Raw genomic sequence first — 22393 nt, forward strand, 5'->3', positions numbered from 1 at the left:
TCAAAAGTTCTTAAGGCCACAGACATTCTCTATTAGTTCAATAGACAATCTAATGCCGGATTCCAAACAAACAGTTTAGACCAAGATCTCGACGAGAATTCCATACCCCGAAAACCTAAGGGTTCCTCTGCAAGGTTCATCCATAGATGGTGAGTCGCGGCCTAAGATCAGCAATCATAGATACTATAAGTATCGGGTCCCATGCGAATGATTTTGAGTCTCTTTCTCAGCTCGGATCCACATCGGGCGAAGGCCCAGGTTGGATAAGCCTTGGCTCTTCACTGATAGAGGATGGGTCTAGTTTGGATCTCCCTCCTATACGTCATTCGATGTTCCCATTTTGGATCTGTTGTAATCAGTTTGGTGGTGTAAGCACCCCCACAAAAGTATCTGAGGAAGGAACTATGTCAATAGAGTGTGGGGGTGCCGGTGGTGGAGCGGTACATCCTAAAAAATTTAGGTACGGTGAAGGTATTTTACTATTATTATTATTATTTTAATTTACATATATATATTATTATTATAATTTAGATATTAATGTATATAACATACTTAAATAATTATATTGCATAAAAAAATATCAGAACAACATATATTATATAAATAATTTAGTAATATGACATTATAACTGGGCTCGGGTGACAGTCGGAGTTACACCCGACTTGATGCAACCCGGATGCACCAGTAAAATAGAAGAGTCCAGTGACTTAGTGACTTAGGAAGGAAGCTCTGGCTTGGATTCTTCCGTTCTCTCTGTCTAGCTTTCTTGTTTTTCCTTCCCCACGTTCCCCGCTCGACGATGTGCAGCTACTAGCTGGGATCTCTAGAGAAAGGCAGAAGGGGAAGGAGAAGGCAGAAGGGGAAGGAGAAGGCAGAAGGGGAAGGGAAGGAGCAGAGAAAAGAAAAGAAGGAACGAAACTTTAGGGAAGGTAGAGGACGATATTCAGAAAAGTCCGGCCTTCCCCAAACCCCACAGATCAAGCCATTCCCTTACCCGCCACAACATCGCACGACTCCGCCACCAACCCAAGATGAATTCTAGCCACCACCTTCCTTCGTTCTTCGTCTTCTCGACTTTTTCCCTTAGACTTTCGGTTGACTGATTTACGTCCTGTTTGATTGGAAGGAAATGAAGAAAAATGGAAGGAAACAATAATCAATCGTTTGGTTCTTTTTTTATTGAAACAAAAAATCAAATTAAAAAAAAAATTATTTGATTGATAAATTTTTGAATGATAAACTATTAAAAATTCTCTCATTTCCTCTTTTTTTATTCCTTCTTTTTCATTTCATTCATTTGTCATTCCTTTCCTTTTCCATATCTTTCATTTCCATCATTGTCTTTTCCTCCATCCAAACAATGGATTTAGATCTGAATCCAAATTTAAACTGACCCGATAACGGCAAAAGGTCAAGGAAGACTCACTTTTGCCAGCCTTTCTCATGGTTGACGTCAACTGCTGTTAACTCCCCTCAGCTTTTGCTCTTGGAGCTAATTCATTAAATTCTTTTCCTAGTTCTTCTCATCATTCCCATAGGACTTGAGAAATTGTAAATAACTACAAAAAGAAAAAAATATGTTCCACTACCAATAGCTAGCTGAAAAAGCATATTCCCTTTCTATGCTACAAAATCTTTAAGAAAAAATAGAAAAAAAGATCGTTTTCTTATAAATTCCCCATGAATCATCTAAACTCCACTGGATTGCCATCCGTCTTGATGCTTGCCCGCTCATCGCTCGACCCAATTGTGAGATTGGGTTCAGGCAAGGTGGGTCTGTTAGGTTTGTGTCGAAAAGACATACTTTTCAGCTGGGCTTGGACCCACTTAAAGTAGGTCCAGTGCCTTATCCACTTGAGCAGGCAACCCAAGATCCAGATCCATGAAAATCTGAAATCCAGACTAAGATTGGATTAGACAACAAAGATTCGCAACTTTATGACAGTCCAGGAAGATCAATCAGCACCAATTGTAGAGGCTGGGCTCTTCTCGTATTCGATCTTCATTAGGATCATCTAATGGGAATATGGAGCTACCGAGTCCTCATGGTCCAAAGCTGGTTTAAAATTTGATTCCCTTCTGCTAAGGGGATTCGTAATTGTGTATCCAGATTGTTTATTTAGATTTTTTCTTTCATGCTTCATTAAATCCAATCACATTTAGAAAAACCCATGTTCATTAAAAAAAAAATGAAAATTTTAGTTTAGTTTATATAAAAATTTTGAAAAATAATATTTGGGTTCTAGTTAAAATTTGAAACTATAATTCTATCTCTGTAATAAAAAATTGTTACATATTTAAGTTAAAAGAATGCCGTAGCAGCCTGAGCCGTTCAGCTTTCAAGTGATATTCTGAGTCAGCATTGTCTCACTACACTTGCAAATGGATCCAAATCCAATACAGCAAAACGCATTAAAGATCAAATCCAAATCAGGCGCACCAGCCTGTAAATAACTGAAAAGCACAGGGCCAGTGTCGTCATTATAAAGGCTTTTATTCCTCGGAAGAGGGAGACGGGGATCGCCTGGTGGCACCGCAGGAATCTACTGTGAGTTGCAGTGTTTATATTAACGCGCCCACAGTCAGCCGATACTTTTGTGGAGGGAGGGGCGCTTTCTTCCTCTTCATCATCGCCGTCTGTCCCAGCTCTCTGCATCTTTCTTTCTTTTCTGAAAAGGGAAAAAGTCGAGAAGACGAAGGACGAAGGAAGGCGGTCGCAAGAATTCATCTCGGGTTGGTGGCTGAGTCGTGCGATGTTGTGGCGGGTAAGGGAATGGCTTGATCTGTGGGGTTTGGGGAAGGCCGGACTTTTCTGAGTATCGTCCTCTACCTTCCCTAAATTTTCGTTCCTTCTTCTTCTCTGCCCCTTCCCTTCCCCTTCTGCCTTTCTCTGGAGATCCTACCTAGTAGCTACACGATCGTCGAGCGCGGAACGTGGGAAAGGAAAAACAAGAAAGCTAGACACGAAGAACGAAAGAATCCAAGCCAGAGCTTCCTTCAAGGCCGGTCGGAGCACCGCCGGAGATCAATTTCTCCCGATTCCGTTCTCACGCTCGCAATACCGGAAAAGGTGAATTCATCTGCTCTTTTTTCTGTGTTCGCGTGCCCTTCCTCCCCTGAGGGGTTTCCCGTCCACTTTTCTTTTTCGAGCCGTGGTTTACTTAGTAAGATTACCAAACCGCCCTTGGTTAATTTCAGAATTCCTCACTTTTTCTTCTTGCGATGAGGTTAGTGGAGATTTTGATGCGTGTTTATCTCGTTTCCTTTCCAAGTCAAATCCTTGACTAGAGATTGGTGCCACTGATTCCCGATCGCATTGTCTATTTGTGTGGCCACGCTCAACGTTCCACCTTTATCCCATTTTTTCCGGATAAAGTGGTTCTAGGTCCGGCATTTCTAGAAATAAGTTACCGAAAAATCTCACCCCCTGTCTGGTCTGGACGGGCCGAACGAACGCGTGGTGCTAGGTCAAAAGTCGGCTCGAGTTCGACACGTGGCTCGCGTAGACGACCATAAGATGAAAGTAGAAACGTGATTTTGGTATCTGAGTTAGCTTTTTAACACTCGTTTTGATGCCAAAATCAGGTTCTCCACTCGGTTTTGGTGTCATCCAAACGGAATCTAGGCGTGGTCGATGATAGAACCGAGTCCGGAGTGAAGCTGAAGTCATTTTTGGTCATGGTTCACTCGTTTCAGTAAACTAACTCGACGACGAACTTGTTATGAGCTAAGTTAAACTTGAGCGACCTGGTTGCTCAGTTCAAATAGCCCTACGCCCGCAGCACCTACAAGTTTTTATTAATAATGAAACACATGCTTGGATTTGTTTATGTTGATCAAAAAGCATAATCGCCATCATTTCTTGAACAAATCTGAGTATAGGTACGTTCTCTCTTTGCAAGAACACCCAATTATAGCAAGCCCCGAGATTCGGAGTAGGAAAAAGATAGAAAAATTAATTGAATGAACAATGAAATATTTTGAGGGACTTCGAAAATTAGTACCCCGAACCGTCCTTATTTCTTTCATTAGTTTTTCTTTCGTTCAATAGAATAGCACCCTCCACACAAGTTGTCTTTTTGTTGGAACTCGCTGGTTCAACTCGGCTGCCCACCGGTGAAACTTGTATGCTATTTAGAATACATAATCAAACATGCAGCGTGCAGGCTTCTTAATTTGACGCATGACCACAAAGGAATAAAAAACATTAAGCAACAAAAAGGGCTTATATAATTTCTTTTAAATGGTTTTTTATATAAAGATCATGAAACAAATTTTAAAATGATACCAAGTAATTGAAATCCATAAAGTTGCTTTTAGTGTGATAATCATGCCGAACAAATGACTCTCTTCGGTTTTTCCTGCTCTCTAATCTCATGAGCTCTAAATCTTCACCAATTCTTTTGACTCCTCATGTATGAAGGAGAAGGGGATACCCAAGTTAGCTCTAGGCTGCAGGTCTGAAGAATGGTTGAGCTTTGACTCCTTTAGGAATGAGGGGCAATTTGGAGTGTGTCTAGACGTTTTGACGTTATTACTGGCAGAGGACTGCGGCCCTCTCTATTTTGTGTCACATGAGAAGCTTTTGTCCTATTTCGGGAGACCACCCTTTCATCGCTAACCCCTAGTAGCGAATGTCAAGCGAAGGTCCAGCGAACTAGAAAGCAGCTGCCTTTCACTTTCACGTGTCTCAGTGACAAGGCTTCCTTTTCACCTCCCCAGAATCAGATCACGGCCATGGATGAAACTTGTCATGGTATGGATCCGATTTCAACAATCCAGCAGGTCCTTCAACCCTACGTTTTGTCTTGATCCTTATCGAGCGGGCCAAGAGGCATAAACTCGAAAAAGTTTTGGACCAAAAAGACAGGTTTTGTTAGGTCACGACTTCGCGATGGTGTACAATGTTCATGTATGAACTGATAGTTAGGACGTGTAGAACATGTACAGTAGAACATGTACACCATTGCGAAGTCGTGATCTAACAAAACTTGTCTTTTTTGTCCAAAACTTTTTCGAGTTTATGCCTCTTGGCCCGCTCGATAAGGATAGACAAAACGTAGGGTTGAAGGACCTGCTGGATGTGACTTCTTCTGAACGTTTTATTAGCCTCTGTTTCACTTGGCATAAATGCTTATTGTTCAAAGGGATTGAATTGGTTGGTCTTGCAGGTGTTGTGGAGGTGGTGATGAGGTCAAGGCATGATACTTATCAGCCGCAGGATGGTTCGGAAGGGACCGTGATAGTTTTCCATACAACTCCGATTTACTCAGATCATCTTCTTGGAGGAAACTCTTTCAGCTCGCTGTGTGCAGTGTGTTTGTTCTCCTCCCCAAGCTTTGAGGTTGATTGATTCAAGGGAAACCCACGTTGTCCAACCTGGGTTTTTCTGTCTGAAAAACCATTTCAGGAATATTTGCTTACAGGGCAAATCTCCTTTGGCATCTTTGTTTTCTATTTTTCAACAGTTTCTCTGTTCCAGATAGAACCCTTCGAGGTTTTAACTGGGCAATTCTCCTTTGGCATTGTTACATCCCACTGGGCGTCATCAACAATCAAAAAATTATAGTGGAGATTTCAACTTGGTCGCTGTATCACACAGCTTGACCGGTTCGAACAACCTGAAGACAGTCCCTTGTTTGAGGAATTTAGTACTTCTGCTTTCGTTAAGATTTTCGAGGTTCTCTCTCCCTCCCTCTCTCTCTTTCGCTTGCTTGTTGCTTAAATGTTACTACGCCTCTTGGGCACCTATCTCCATCAAATGAACACCGTTTGTCAAAAATTATGAAAATTTCTCGAACTGTCTGTATCATCTGCATAAATCTCCACGTATGAAACAATCTTTTAGTTGAGTAACTGAGATGGAGCCTGATTGTAGGTTCTCGTGTGTGCGTGTATGCATGCTTACGTGTTGCATATTTATATTTGATTAATGATATTTCCCCGGTACAGGTAGTAGGAGTATTTTGTTGGAAGTATAACAAAAAGAAAAGGGGGGAAAAAGCATGTTTACCATGTTCAGCGATCTGGGAAAGGGTAACGTCACAGATAGCAGTGACAGTGAGGATTTTGATGATATCGAGTCCATGTACGAAGGACAAGCACGGAGCATATTCTCAAGTTTAGATGAAAGCATTGGAAAGATTGACGACTTCCTGGCCTTTGAGAGGAGCTTTCTGCATGGTGACATTGTTTGCTCTGTGGCGGATCCGTCAGGACAGCTGGGCAGGGTCATTGATATAGATGTTAGTGTGGACATAGAAAATGCTTATGGAAAAACAATAAAGGACATAAATAGCAAGGACCTTCTCAGGATCAGATCTTTCTGTGTTGGTGATTATGTAGTTCATGGCAGCTGGTTAGGTGTTGTGGATCGAGTAATAGATCTCGTGACAGTTCTTTTTGAGGATGGAGCTATGTGCGTTATAGAAAAGCCTGATCCAGCAATCCTTGTGCCAGTTCCTCCAAATTTATTAGAAGATTCTGAACACGTTTACTACCCTGGGCAACGTGTGAAAGGTAGACTTCCAAGTGTTTTTAAGAATGCAGGATGGTTGCGTGGTGAATGGAAGTCAAGCCGACGTGAATGTATGGTGAAGCACGTGGAGGTGCAATCCGTATATGTTAATTGGACTTCTGCCCTGACAGTTGGCTGTGCTGCCAGTGTGCCTCCACCTAGATGCTTGCAGCATCCAAAGGGACTTACCCTTTTGCTCCCTTTCCCACATTCAAATTGGCAGCTTGGTGATTACTGCATATTGCAATTTAGGAATAGGGAGCAGAACCATGGCACGGGGGTTCATGGTGCTCATGAGTGGCTGCTGAAGTGTGGCAATATGCTGCAGAAAGAAGGCATTGATCTTGAGCAGGCTTTCGTGATAGTGAAAAGAAAAGTTAAAGTTGATGTCTTGTGGCAGGATGGTAGAGTTTCCGCTGCTTTAGATTCACATGCACTATGTCCGGTTGATAATATAGGTGATCATGACTTATGGCCGGAAGATGTTGTGTTGGAGAAAGGATCTGATGAGGATGGACAAGATTCAGGTAGAAAGCTTGTGGGAATTGTTCAAAGTGTTGATGCAAAAGAACGGACTGCTAGGGTGAGATGGATGAATAGTGAACTAGATGCGACTGCTGCATCAATAGGGAAATTCGGTGAGGAGATTGTAAGTGTTTATGAGTTGGTTGAACACCCTGATTACTGCTACTGTCTTGGTGACATTGTTTGCAAATCTCAGAACCAGAGCCTAGAAGATCTAAAACTACTTTCCAGTGCACCTGATACTCTTTTGTGTGATACCTTTGGTAAAGATGTATTTTGTAAAAGGCAGATTGGCGAGAACTGTAAAGACTTGTCTAAATCCTTCACATCTTGTATTGGGCATGTCAGCGGATTGAAAGATGGAGCCATTGAGGTGACCTGGGCAAATGGTGCTGTTGCAAAGGTATGAACATATTCTATCTTCTGTTTCTAGTGTAGTATGTGTGATGTTCGTCAAGTATTTAGATTTTCAGTGAACAAGTTTGATTTATCCACTCTCTAATGGATGTTCATGTTGAATCTTATCTGTATCTTCTCTGTCTTCATTTAATTGCAATTTTCCTGATTACTACTTTTTAGTATGGTTGTTCAATCTTCCTCTATAGAAGGAAAATTTTGTAATACTGAACTACCATTTGATGCAAGCTTTCAGGTTGCCCCCCATCAGATCATGGCCGTTGACAGAGATGAGGAGCAGGCATCGACGGACTTCCTTCAAAATCAGAATGTTGAAGTTAACAGTGAGGAATGCGGCCTTGAAGTTGACAATTGCAGACAAAATAAGAATGCAAAAAAGGTGAGACATAATCCTGTTCTGCTTCTCCTTTCATGTTCGTTTGTATTGAAACTGTATCAACAGGACATTCCGGTTGACTTCTAAGAACATGAATTGATTATTCAGGACAATTTGGATAAGACAATGCTGTGTTCCGGAAATAATAACTGCAGCAACTATTCATGGGAAACTGATGCTCTTTCAATTCCTCGAGCAGCTATTGGGTTTCTGACAAATATTGCTTCTAGCATTTTTGGTTCACGAGGTTCCACTTCATTCTCAAGCAAAATAAAATCCACTTGTTCTAGTCATCTTGACAATGATTACCATCTTGAGATGAAGGATGCGGTTATGGAAGATGAGAATGGCAGTGAGGACCTGTACAAACGAAAGATTGAGGAGCATCAAATTGCAGCAGTCAAGGCTCACCAGCTGATGTCTGGTGAATCATCTTTATTGAGAGGGATGGGTGGGGAAGAGCATACGGAAGTTAAACATGAGCAACTTCCACAGTTAAGAAGCAGCGAGGAATGTAGAAAATTTATGAAATTTGACATCAGCCAAGATTATTCAGATCATCATTTTCGGGATGAAGAGTCAAATCCATCTCAGGTAAAACCCAAATAACAATGAGCTAGATTTTTTTTTTCTTTCTGTCTATGACATGTTACAGAAAGTAGTTTCTCATGTTGGCAGAGAAGGGGTTGGCTTAAGAAGATAAGTCAGGAGTGGAGCATCTTGGAGAAAGAATTACCTGGTAAATCATATAACCTTCTCGTCGTTATCGATATTATCAGCTAAAAGTTTGTCTTCTTTTTTGGCCACTATTTCCATATTAGTGGTCCTTATTCTTCCATGAAATAGTAATTCTAGGTGCTTGTTAAGCAGTATATATGGTTGGAATGCATGGTACGGTCATATTTTACTGATCCAAAAGTTACTTCCAGGGTTTGAGTATGAGATGTACCGAGGTGAATTAGTAGTTTATCATCCATTGGTGCAGTATTTGGCCTCATCAGCCTTCCTGTTAAACTTGGTCCTTGATGCTATTCATGGTTGCATTAAATGATCATTTATTTCATATGGATGACCTTGCTTTTAATTATTTCCTATTGCCTTGGACAGATTCTATCTACGTAAGAATTTACGAAGGGAGAGCTGATATCCTGAGGGCTGCCATTTCTGGAGCATCTGGGACACCTTACCATGATGGTCTTTTCTTTTTTGATATCTTCCTTCCTCCAGATTTTCCATCCCAACCTCCCGTAAGTGTTTTTTCCATGTTCTGGGATGCATAAGTCAAATCTTGATCACAATATCATAAAAACTGGTCATTATAGCATCTAGTGTGCTTTTTTTCCTTCTTGGAATCATGTGATGATGGTTCCATTTTTATGTTACTTTTAAGCATGCTCATCTTTGTTAGTTAGATGGACTGCAATGGCGGTCATAAGAAAGTCAAGCCTTGTTATCATTACCTTGTATAAGAGTGAAAATTGATTGCATATTTGTCATGAATAAGTTCGTGGCTAATTCTGTTCTTCACAAAGTAAGCTACTGGTACATTGGAAGGATTTTTTTTTCTTTTTGCCTATTTGAGGTCAGCCTGATCTTATACTGCTCATCATGGAGAAGGAAGATTAATGTTGGTTCTTATTAATGCAGTTGGTCCACTACATCTCTGGAGGACTTAAGTTGAACCCAAACTTATATGAGACTGGGCATGTGTGCCTGAGCCTCCTGAATACATGGACAGGCGAAGGCAGTGAAGTTTGGAATCCAGCAAGCTCGACCATTCTTCAAGTTTTGGTGTCACTTCAAGCACTCGTACTTAATGCTAAGCCATACTTTAATGAAGCTGGATATGACAAACAAATTGGCAAAGTGGAAGGAGAGAAGAATTCTATTGCTTACAACGAGAATGCATTTCTTCTTTCATGCAAATCAATGTTGTACTTGCTACGGAAACCACCAAAGGTATGTGCTTTCACTATGAATTTGCAGTTAAAAATGACACTATTTGAAAGACTTCAAAATTTTTGAACTGTTTAATTTGGGTATTCCTTTGTAAAACACTGCCTTAGAAAAAAATCCTTGGTTCAGTCCAGCTCAAGAGAAGCGCAAATATGTTGTTTCTGAGTTTGCAGTTCAATATTGTGCAAGGTGAATGACCCGTAGCTAGTTTACTTGAGTTGCATTAAAAGCCAAGGCCAATAAGATTATGCACTTTAAGCTCAAAGAACCAAGTCGAGGAAGTTGACTCCATATTTTGTATTCTGAAAAGTTGAACATCGATGATGGTAGAGACATTGTTTAAATATATGGGGTGATGCTTAACTGTTGTAACCAAATAAATATTTTTTCTTGTGCAGAATTTCGAAGCCCTCGTGGAAGAACACTTTAATAGGCGTGCACGGTCAATGCTGTTAGCCTGTAGAGCATATATGGGTGGTGCTCAGGTTGGCTGTGTCTCTGGGGATGGAAAGATCCTAAGTGGTGGTGGTAGCAGTTCTGCTGGTTTTAAAATAATGCTGGCCAAGCTTTTCCCGAAGCTTGTGTCAGCATTCAGCGACAAAGGGATAGATTGCAGCTTGTCTATTAATACTGAAAGCTGAGCACTTGAAGCAGGCATTGTTTTTTAACTAAAACTAAGGGAGTTTATTATGAGCGTGAATTGTATGGTTTCTCTAGCTAGATGGTTTGATTGGATTCACAAAATACGAGGAAAAGAAAGCAATAAAAGTAAAAATAAAAAGAGGCAAGACTAATAGGTGGTGTGCTCTTCCCTCTTAAGTCTGTATATATGAAAACTTTGTTGCTTGTGCCTGTACAATGAAGGACATAAAAACTATTGTGTTGCTGGGTGTGAAGAGGCTGGATCATCATCTGTGGTATTTAGCAGGTTGACTTTAGGCGAAGTTGTTTGTTCTGCACTGAGCCTTCGACTGCAATCTCCAGTAGTAAGTTGACTATAACTAAAGATTGAGTTGTTAGATGTTATCAACCACCCATCTGTTCGGATTCTTTTGTTATACCTTTCAATATTTTTTGGTTTATTTCAACCAAGGAAAGGAATAATTTGGAAAAGCTCCTGTGTTATTCATATTTCTTAAAACCTTTACCCGAGTTAGTGCAGTTCGCAAGTAACATCTTCTGGTATGTTCTTGCAGTAACCATCTCCTGGTATGTTCTTACTTTTGCATAGTGTATGGTTGTTAATGATTGACAGTTAGATATACAAGTGACGGTCTGCAACAATCTGTGAGTGCGTTTTTGTGTGTTTGAGTTGCTCGCGTACCTTGTGTGTGGGGTGGGGGAGGGGGACGAGGTGGCACAGAAAATGTTAAAAAGATATTTGAAATTATGCGTTTACGTTTACCTTTTATCTTCACATTATGTGCACTGCTTACTGCAAATAGTTTGGATTCGAGACGAATCTTTCCTTTCCAAACTTGTTTGATTAGATTTTAATATAATTAGATTGGGATATGGACTCAAGTTCAATCATTATTATTTATAACCAAATTTGGATCCAACTAGCATGAGATTCGAGATGTATAACTAACCGAGTAGAAATTTGTCGGATCCTTACAGGGTATTTTGCTAATAAATTGCATGTCAAGATTGAATCATACCTGACTAGATTGATCCAATAATTGGATATATTGGATTCATTTACATCCCTATCTTACTGGGGTTGAACCTTTGTTGTTTCTCTCTCTCTCTCTCTCTCTCTCTCTCTCTCTCTCTCTCTCTCTCTCTCTCCTGTTGTGATGGCATTGAGAGACTGTCTGGTTGAAGGGTTCCTCTAAATAGGATTGTTTTTAAGTAGATTGCTTTTATTTCTACTTCTCGTCAATAAGAAAGAGTACTGGTGGGACTGATCAAAAGGAGGAGTCTTTTTTATAGGGCTGGACAAGAATGAAATTTCAGATGAAGTGGAAGTGACATAGAGTGAAAACTTTATAAATTAGGAACTCATAAAGATCATGAAACAAATTTTAAAATGACGACAAATAATTGAAATTCTTAAAGTTGCTTTCAGTGTGTATTTGTACTTTGTCTGTTCATGCCAATTAAATGATTCAAATTTGTTTCTTTGGGCTCTCTAATTTCATGAGCTTTGACTTTCTGCTCTTTTTTCAACTCCTTATATATGAAAAAAGAGGAGGGGAAGCTCTTAGTTAGTTCTTGTTATATGTATGAAGAGTTGTTGAGCCAGTTCCTTGTAGAATGAGGAGGAAGGACAGTGTCTAGGTGCTTGATGAGGCTATTATGAGAAAAGCTCTTCGGCCCTCTATGTTGTGCCACCTAGAGAAGCCTTTTGTACATAATTTTGAGAGACCACCCCTTAATGTCATCACTAACCTTAGTAGCTACCTTTCAGTTTTATGTGTCTCAATCTCAGAGCTTCTCTTTCAAGACATCCGATAAAGTTGGAACGATACCGCCATAGGGCTTCATTTTTGCCTTGCTAGATCACCGCCATGGATGAAAACCTAAGCCTGGGCACTGCGTACCCAACGGGTACTTGGTACTCTGCCCGATAAGTTGTCATGCAGCCCGATGGGTTTGATCAATCAGACCATTTTATTTAAATATTATTTATTATAATTAATTATATTTATATATTATTTTATATTAAAAATATATTTTTTAGTGTTAATCGGGTCCACTAGAATTCCAGTTCCAAGTCAGGCCGGGCCGGCCCCATGCATAGGCCTAATGAAACCTGTACTTGTATTGTATATCGGATTTCAACAATTTAGAGCCTAATCACTTCCAACTGGTCCCTGGGCCATAGCTATGGTCTGGATCCAAATGAATGAGGCCAAGAGGAATGAAATCTTGGACCAATGGAAACCCACGTTGTCTAACTTGGGTTTTTCTCATTTCAAGAATATTTGCTTGCATCGCAAATCTCCTTTTGCATCTTTTTCAATCGTCAACTCTGCGTTCCATAGAGAACCTGATGCAGCGATTAAAATTCTTCTCCCTAATCGTCGCAGAGATGCAAAGTAAGAAAAGCAAACTAATGAAAATAAAGAGAAGAATAAGAAAGAGGAAAGGAATTAGGGCTCTACAATCAAATGATATTTCATTTTCCTCAAACGAATCCCCTTAAAATGGGTTTTTCCAAATGGTTTTGGATCTTGCATCCAAATACAAATGCAACAAATGATAATCAAAAGGTTCAAACTTAACCAAACAAAGTGAAAGCTCAAAATAAAACTAAGCACCCTGTGCGTTAGGGCACAGGGCAATCGGACGATGGCCCGATTCCGGTGTTCCGGCGGACGTCCTGTTCATACCATTGATGGGGGGAAAGCTCATTCTTAACAAATTTTCAAATGTTATCACAGGAAATGCTAGATGGTGCAATTGCGACTAAAAGGAATTTTAATTTGAAAAGGTTATGAGCACCGAACTGTTGCCTGAGTTTTCTTCAGGAACTGACCACTACAGGTAAATCTATTCTAGTTAATCATCCATCCCATCCTACTTCTTGCCCAACTACAAATCAACTATGCTAACTAAGTAAATTGCTTGGGAGAAATATGCGTTGGTATCAATGCTGAAAAATATATGCTCGACATTAGAAGCTAAAACTCTTTGCACATAGAAAACCAGAGGACAGACAACAGGGAAAGGAAGAGATGTTACCTGGACCTCACCAGCTTTCAGGCTGCCATGAACATGATGCTTCTTTACGGAAGCGCAAAGAAACTCCAAACCGTCCCTGCATAATGAGTAAATTGATTTCCAGTAGGAATATGCTGGGGAGAAAGGCCCCCTTCATCCTAAACAAGTTGCGCCGTGATGGTGGGGAGCCTGTTAAGGAACTTCAACCTGCACGCGTTTTCTTTCACTTCCTTCCATTGTGCAGGGGTACCCCTTCTAGAGAGGGCTATTTGCAGGCACCTATGCCAACTATTGTTGTTGGTTATGACCTTCTTGATGCCTCCAATTTCTCCCATTCTAGCGACTTACTGAGAAAAACCAACTCTGCATCATCTTTTCTTCCTCCCCTCCCTGTACTGACGCCTCACAATTAATCGTTGTCCTCTGTTGGTTTTTTCCTAGCTGCAAAAACTACCACTAAGTTCATTTCAGCTCTTGTTGGGAGTCATCAATCTTCTTGTTCTTTCATCCAAATTTGAGAATGTGCTGTGTGCTTGTCCTTCGTACATTGACTCGATATCATCAAAATCCTCACTGCGACTGCCGTCTGTTCTTCCTTCTATGTAGCCACGCATGCCACATTTTTTTGGGAGCTTCATCCATAATCTTCAGATTAATGATATTTCCCTGGTGCATGTAGTAGGAGTATTTGATCGCAAGTACAACAAAAAAAAGCGAAAAAACATGTTTACCATGTTCAGCGATCTGGAAGCAGGAAATGTTATCGCAGTGATACTGAGGACTTTGGTGATTTGGAGTCCATGTATGAAGGACAAGCACGCAGCATATTCTCAAGTTTGGATGAAAGCATTGGGAAGATTGATGCCTACTACCGTGAAATGAAGCAGCAAAAAATCAGTGTTCTGTTGTAAAGGCAGAAAGGAACGGGTTCTAAGAAAAAATTATCTTTAAAAGGTCTTTCTCTTATCCTTGAGAAATTCTTAGCAAAAATGAAGAAACTTTTCATTGCAAAATTTTTCTGTTGAATGAGAAAAGTCTTGTCTAGGCCTTATGAGTTTCTTGAGTTTAAAGAGTCTTCGACTAATTAGGGTTCTAATGGCTTTTTGAAGATTCGGAAGTGCTTAGTCGCCCTTTGATTTGCTAAAAAAGAAGAACAGCAACATCACCTAACTCGATATGGCGAAGCTTTAGGTTGGATCGTAATAACGACAAGTGTCCTCTACTTTATACTCATCAAGCGTGTTATATTTCACTTCTCAAAACAAAGGAAGTTACTTGTTCTTTAAAAAAAAAAAAAAAACTCATTCCTAATGTTCAAATTAAAAATTTGAATATGGGATATTGAGTATACGATATTTATTTAAAAATATTTTCGATCCAAATCAGGATCCGGATGATATTTACTTACTTTTAAATCCGATAAGATGTAAATCTGAATCATGTCTGATTTCTTAATCAGATATCATTTTTTTCATATCCATTTTTTAAATTTAAGTTATTCCTATTAGATTTATTGACATCCCTGGTGTCACATGCGTCAAATCAATGATATTTTTATCTGAAACTGAATCTACCATATACGGGTAATCTGGATCGGGTGAATTCGTTCAAAATTGTTATGCATAAATAATTTTATTTTATTTTATTTTTCTATCCACAGAAGATGTAGATCTTGAGGATCACTAAAGGGGTGTTTGATGAGGCTGAAATTATGGAATTGTAGAATTGAACTTTTTATTTTTTATGAAGTGGGAATTGTATTATCAAACAAAGAATTTTGATTTTGGAATTATAGGCTCATGTTTTAATTAAAATTTTTGTGATTAGAGATGGAATTATGATTTCAGAATCATGGAATTTTTTTCATATCTCTATAAAGCATATGTGATGATAATTTTGATTCATCAATTCTAGAATGTTATTTTTTATCGCAGTCATTTTCAATTGTAGAATCAAAATTGTGAACTGCCAAACACAATGAAAAACTAGAAGCGAAATTTTCATTCCAATTTCAATTTTAAGTGAAATTTTGTTTCTAGAAATTTAATTCTAAAATCAAAATTTAAAGAGCAATATTATAATAACAATAATATAATAATAATGTAATAATAATAATAATATCATTAATAATAATAAGGAACGATAGCAAGCCCCAAAACTGAAAGAAATGAATGAGCTTTATCGATGTCTTCCAAAGCGACCATGGACGAATCTGAGGACTTTCCGCTTTTTACCCAAACCCTCCCATCTTAGTCCTCCCCTAATCCTTAATTTCATGTTCCCCTTTTATTTTGTATAGTTATTTAAGAGAGCAGCATACTTTTCAATAATTAAAAATCGTCACCCAAAAAAATAAATTCACACGCCCAAATTTAGTTTTGATTGGGCAAAATTATACCCTTTTGGCTCCTTTACTTAAGAAAGAAGTATTAAGTTGCACCATCGTTAACGAGTTCATGTTTGGCCGTCTTACCTTCATTCTTTTTTTTTTTTTTCTCCTTGGAATGTTCATTTGGAAAAACTTTTACCGTGAACTTTGAAACAATGTTTGCATCGGATTGATTAAGCAAAAATTAGTGACACCATATGGAAATGTTAGCTTTTGTTGGTTGTATCTGAATAATAAAAAGCGTTCAGGTAACGTTTTGCGTAGCTTCCCCGTTACTTTGTGAGTCTCGCCAACTAAGTCTCTCTCTCTCTCTCTCTCCCCATGGATCGGAAACGCCTCTGCTGTTCTCCCTCCTCCAAGTTAGCGTAAAGTTGCTTTATCTCTTCCCTCTTTCGTTTTCTTAACTTTTCACCGAAATTCTGGTTTTTTATGAGTCACGCATGCCTCGTTCTGATCGCCTGACTTTGTTCTTGTTCCATCCCCGTCTTTCCTTTGGTTTGCTCATCCCAGTGATTGCTTCGTGGGCATGTCTGCTTCTTCCTCCTCCTTGCCTGGCGACGTGTTCACCGTCGACGAGGACCCCAATCACCAGAAGCGGAAGAAGAATATAGTAAGAAGCCCATAATCAAATTCTTCTCCTGCGATCCTTCACTCTGTTGATCAGTATTTTTTTTTTTCGGTTGTTTCGGGGATGATTCCGTCCTCACTCTGTTGATCAGTATTTTCCTTTTTCTCGGTTGTTTGGGTGATGATTCCGTCCGACGATCTTTTTGCGGACCATGCGGGTTATTCTTTCTCTGTTTTTTTTTTTTTTGGGTGAGAAGAGCGTCCTTCACATCCCTCCGTTTAGGTTTGCCTACTGGCGAAGGAATTCACATTTTTCTTGACTTTTGTGGTCTTCCCTTTTCGTTGCGTAGTGAATTATGGTGGGGCCGTTGGTCCATACTTTATTTTTTCTTTTTCTTTTTCTTTTTTTCTTAACCTTTTCCGTCAAGTGTTTTTTCCTTCTGTCTTTTTTCTTTTCTTTTTTTTTTTTAACTGCAGCGTGCTTAGGTTCGAAAGTTGGTTATCAGTACAGAATGGCGTGCTGAATTCACTGTTTGTCAGGTTCAGTCGAGTTGGTGGACTTGAAGTCTTATTGGGGTTTCTCTCCGTTGTATCGCTATGTTGATCTGGGTTTCTATTATGCACATACTTTAACTTTGATCTTTCACCGCTGTTGACCTCTTTTATTGTGTTGCTCTTAACTCTATTTTTGCGGTGTTCAGTTCCTTGTTCTTAATCTTTGTTTATTCTGTGTGTGTGGGGTTCGTCGTTTCCTTTACCTTAATCGTCCGAATGAGATTTCATCTGTTCTGGATGTTTTTTGAGGGTGTTTTATGTCGGTGATTAAGCAGTACGTACGCGGTTACTAACTTTGCGAAGTGGTCTGTTCATATTCTGAATCCAAGCAACCCGTTGGAGGCAGTAGCCGAGCCGCTCTTTGCTAGTTTTGTTCATAATTACTAATATTGAACTCCGCATGCAAGGAACAATGCCGTGATGATCTAGGTTTCAGGAAAATTTAGGAGAAAAATATTGAAGATATAAAAAATTAAAGAAGGATAGAATAATAAAAATGGAATTAAAAATGTATAAAATATAGAAAACAATTGAAAATGTTATACCTCTCTTGTTAAGTAGTCATACTACAACAACAAGATCGTGACTATATTGTTTACAAATGTCCCCTGTTACCTGCGTCAGAGATTGATTAACCGAAAAGGGTTTTTTTTAAATACCAGGGATGTCTATGGTCATTGTTTTGTTTTTCTATCCCTATCTTAAGCCTTTCAGAAGGTACCGACTTGCCAATTTCTGAAAAGGACAACTTAGGAGTTGAGAGACCCATTTGGTTTAAATGTTGCTTATGCTATGCAATGATGCTTATACTTTATCATGGGATTAGAAAATTAATCATAAGACCGCATTTTGATTCTAAATTAATGGAAGTAACTAATAGACCATCTTTTGAATCATGAATCTTTGCTGTTACGTGATTGTGATCCACTAAAAGCTCATATTCGTCAATATAAATAGCTATGCATAAAGCTAACCAGAGGAGAAAGAAAATGAGCAGAAGCCTAAACATAAGGAAAATAAAAATGAATAAGGAAATGCAGTTCCGATAAAATTGACAAGAAAATTTCAAACCACCACAGACAACTAAAATCATAGTATCTGGGGTGATCCCCATCCACTTATCTTTGGTAGTTTAACAATCACGTACTTGCTGATTTCATCTGCATGGGCTTGTAAACTGGAACTTGTAACTGTTATCAACCTGGTCGTTTTGCAATTGCCAAGACTGAAAGTCTGGAATTATGTTGTACAGAAAGAGATCGTGCTCTTTTTGTGCATAACAGATTCAAATCATTAGGATTTATGGACTTGATTGTGCCAATAATCACTATAAAGATGCAAGCTTGTAACAATTTTTAAGCAACAAGGTCAGTGAAACTCTTCTGCTAACTTCCACGAAGTAACAAAATGACTGAATTCTTTAGTCTTAATATCTATCCCGTAAAGGGCAGTTAATATAAACAAAACTCTCCCATGTCAACTGAAGAAAAGTGATGAAGGCTTTCATAAATATCTCACTGTAACCATGCTAGCTAATGATTAAAATTGTGTTACCCTATCATGAATTTTATAGTAAACTTAAGTTATCTTCCGCCTTCTAGGGATCCATGATTTCTATTTTCGTCATATTTTGCTCAAGGCATTAGAACTATGCTCAAGCAAGTCAATATATTCATATACCTATCATGACTAATATAACTTGTACCTTTCATGTCTTGTTTTAGCAATAAAATCACAATAAGAAAAGTTCTTCAAACTTAATTTGATAACTCACTTTTGTAGTATGGTAATCCTTTCTGCACAATGGCACTTCTTCAGAACTGTTCACATTGGGATATTGATATTTTATACTTATGCAGGGCGAGTGTGGAGCTTTCACTATTCCTCCAGATGAGGTTATTCAGATTGACGATGATGACGTTCCTCAAAATGGAATCATAATTGGTGGGAGCAGTGCTTTTTCAATGTTTCAGGGGAAGAATGAACCCATGGTGCTTCCTCATGGTGGAGAGAAGGTTACACCAGATTTTTTATCCTTTGGCATGGCCATATGTGTTTGGGCTGCTCCGTCTAATTGAGATATTTGCTGAAGAAACTAATGTTGTTCTACTTGCTTCCTTTCTTTCAGAGGGATGTTGCAAAACTAGCAGAGAGTTCCTGGGAAAAAAAAGTAGCTGTTCTTCTTAGTGATTACAACTTGTCATATCTGGATCTGGACCCTTGTGATGGCCAAAGACTTGTGGGCAGTCAACCAACAAGCACAATCTCAAATGATTCTGATGAATACATGGGTGTGGAAGAAGATTATGAGGTTGCATATGTTTCAGATGGCGATTCTTTATCTCCTTGGACAGCGGATATGTTTGCACATGAGCCTGATCCAAGCTCATCAGCAGGACCAAGCTGTCCAAGTCTGATAGAGCAGATTGAAGCAAACATTGCGAGATTTAGAGAATTCAAGCAGTTCGACACTGTTGTTGATCATTCAGATAATCACTTCGATAAATTACAAAATCCAGGGAAGTTCTCTCTTTTCAATACAGATAACTTACATCCTCAGGTGGGCAAGGAACTTTCAAATGTTTCTTCCTCCTGGGTCTTCCATCAGTGACTGATTGTATATGCACCTTTCTCAGCCACGGCAAATGACTTCAAAAGAATGGACAAGACACATACAGCAGGAGTGGAGCATCCTGGAGAAGGATTTGCCAGGTACGACATAGCCATATTTTATCTTAAAAATGTTACGTGTTAGTTATGTATTTGCTAGACTCTTAGTTTACATTTTCTATTTTCATTTGTTGCTTATTTAGTCATTTTTTAATGTCTTCTTATTAGTTCCTCTTTTATCTTATTTTTACCTAATTTTTAGGATTTCTTTTTTTAAAAAAAAATTGCTGAGATTATCCTGAGAAACATAACTTTTTTCATATTATACCAGAGAAAAACTTTGCCGTTTAATAACTGTAAATGATATATGTCTCCATAGCCTATAACCTGATTAAATGGTTAAGGAAATAACTCATCGAGCATAAAAGTAAAGTCAAACCGTTTGAAACATAATCCTGCAGCTTTTTTGGCAACTCTTAATCCATGACTCTGTCAACCATTTACAAATTTGCAAGAGCTTGATGTTCTTAGTTCTTACATGAAAATGCTACCACTATCTGTCATAAGCATCATGGAATTTCCTAAAATGCTTGATCCTTACGTATGGACAAGTGTTGAAAACTTGAAATAGCATGGCTGATTATTTTTATATTCTTGGGACAACCATTTTTTTTACGGAACTTCTTATTTTCTAATTTGGCAGATACAATATATGTTAGAGTGTATGAAGAAAGAATGGATCTTTTGAGGGCTGTCATTCTAGGGGCTGCAGGAACTCCATACCATGATGGTCTTTTCTTCTTTGACATTTCTTTCCCACAAGACTATCCATACAGCCCACCGGTAAGTTTTTTCTTAATAGGGTGCTCTTCATGTGTGCTTTTGTTATCATTTGCAAGATTTTAACGGCTTGTTGACTGATTGTTTTGCAGTTGGTTCACTATCACTCTTTTGGCCACAGGATAAATCCAAACTTGTATGAATGTGGCAAGGTCTGTCTTAGCCTTTTGAATACTTGGCATGGCAGCCGTGCAAACAGTGAGACATGGATACCAATGAGATCCACTGTTCTTCAAGTTCTGGTTTCTATCCAAGGTCTAGTTTTGAATGAGAAACCTTACTTTAATGAGCCTGGATACGAAAGATCAGCAGGCAAGAAAGAAGGTGAGAGCAAGGCGAGGGACTATAACGAGCAGACTTTCCTTTTATCTGTGAAATCTATGTTACACCTTCTGCGGAATCCCCCAAAGGTTGGTTCAGACTGCATAAATGTTTATTATGTCTTGCTGAATTTCTTTGGAATTTTATTGCATAATTTGTTGGAAGAGCTTCAGATGTTTGAAATCTGTTTATTGCCTGCCTCTGACTTGAATCGTTATGATATCTAAATAGCTATGTGGTTCTCGAGCATAATAGTGATGTGCAAATTGGCAGCTAGCCTGATTTTAATGGATGCCAACACTTGGAGGAACTTGATATGTGACTAACTGGAGGTGCCTCCATGTCCCGCATTCATCAGTCTTCCCCTTGCTGGCTGGATCTTTCAGTTGCTTGATTAACTTTCTAGAAGCAGCTTTGCTTATCTAGTTCTAATGATGTTCAGACTTCTGGAATCTTCTCTTTGAGGGTTGATGATGAGAGAGATTAAGTTCTTTTTTTTTTCCTTTCTATTTATTTTTTCCAGCATTTTGAATCATTTGTTGCCGGGCATTTCTATGTGCATGCACCGTACATTCTGGAGGCATGCCAAGCATACATGCAAGGAGCACAGGTGGGTTGTCTTGCAGCAGGCGGCATCCAGGATGTGGATCAGGGAGACAAAAGTTGCTCTGAAGTTTTCAAAGCATCACTTTCTGATCTCTTCCCAAAGTTGGTGACAGCATTTACTGATAATGGAAGTGATTGCCAGAAATTTGTCCCCAAGCCAAAAGAACCACGCGAGCGGAAACTGATAGTGAAAACCTGGGACTGATTTTAATAGCTATTTGAAATGGCATTATTGTATCACGTCACCTTATTTTTGTAAAATCTCCATTTGGGTCATGAATGACCTAGAACTGTTGTCTAGATGCTTTTAGCTTTCAGATACTTCCACTGTAAATAGGTTGTTGATCTAGTGGACTATGCTTCTGGTCAATTAATATAGGAAATTTTGGCAGTAAAGTGGCGCACAAATGTTATAAATGAGACAGCTATGACTGATATAGTGATATTTGTTTTCTTTTATCAAATTTCGACCCACATGCCTTCTTGATTCTTTTTTTTCTAAGAACAAAATATAGTGTCACCTTCTTTGGTTTCTCACCATGGTCAATGCATGCTAGAAAAGTGTGCAAATCTGCTTTTCCAGTATTTTTTTTCACAGGGGTATGCTGAACAAAATTAACTTCTCACCGGAGCTTGGCCTTTCTTTTCCATCTCCTTGTAAAATTTACAGTGCTTCCCTCTTTTGTTTGATCTAGTAATCAGTCAACATTGTTCCAATAAGGCACATCATAGTGTTAGACCAGACCACAAAGCCGATGTGAAGTTTAGAGCAGGGAAGAAGTCTTTAGTTCATTCTGCATTGTCAGCCAATTTTGCTGTCACATTTCGGAAGGCTTTGTTCCATGAGAGCCCGCAAGGTTCTACGTTAAGTGCACCTAGTAATCGAGCGAGCGTCAATAACTTTATTCTCCACAATATATAAAAATTTTGTGCAGCTGATGGGTTCGAGATTTCTTGATGGGAGCTGCTACAATTACTGCTAGGTGTACAAGAAACCTGAGTATGCTAAGTTTGATTTGTGTAGCACTCTTATTCTAATATGGTA

The 22393-nt window shown here is 39.0% G+C and overlaps 1 protein-coding gene across 1 annotated transcript; it reads left to right on the forward strand.

Annotated features, from left to right (window-relative positions):
- The first annotated feature begins 2506 nt into the window (after positions 1-2506).
- Positions 2507-21812, forward strand: LOC116246678 (probable ubiquitin-conjugating enzyme E2 24). Its single transcript, XM_031618498.2, has 17 exons — positions 2507-3070; positions 5172-5680; positions 5953-7445; positions 7695-7838; positions 7944-8429; positions 8514-8574; positions 8943-9082; positions 9483-9794; positions 10190-10427; positions 16114-16219; positions 16360-16459; positions 18831-18986; positions 19100-19531; positions 19608-19683; positions 20285-20424; positions 20514-20831; positions 21266-21812. Exons 3-17 carry the CDS (start codon positions 6006-6008, stop codon positions 21551-21553), a joined length of 4437 nt encoding a protein of 1478 aa, XP_031474358.1. The 5' UTR covers positions 2507-3070; positions 5172-5680; positions 5953-6005; the 3' UTR covers positions 21554-21812.
- The last annotated feature ends 581 nt before the right edge of the window (positions 21813-22393 follow it).

This window comes from Nymphaea colorata, chromosome 1 (assembly GCF_008831285.2).
Source record: "Nymphaea colorata isolate Beijing-Zhang1983 chromosome 1, ASM883128v2, whole genome shotgun sequence".
NCBI lineage: Eukaryota > Viridiplantae > Streptophyta > Magnoliopsida > Nymphaeales > Nymphaeaceae > Nymphaea > Nymphaea colorata.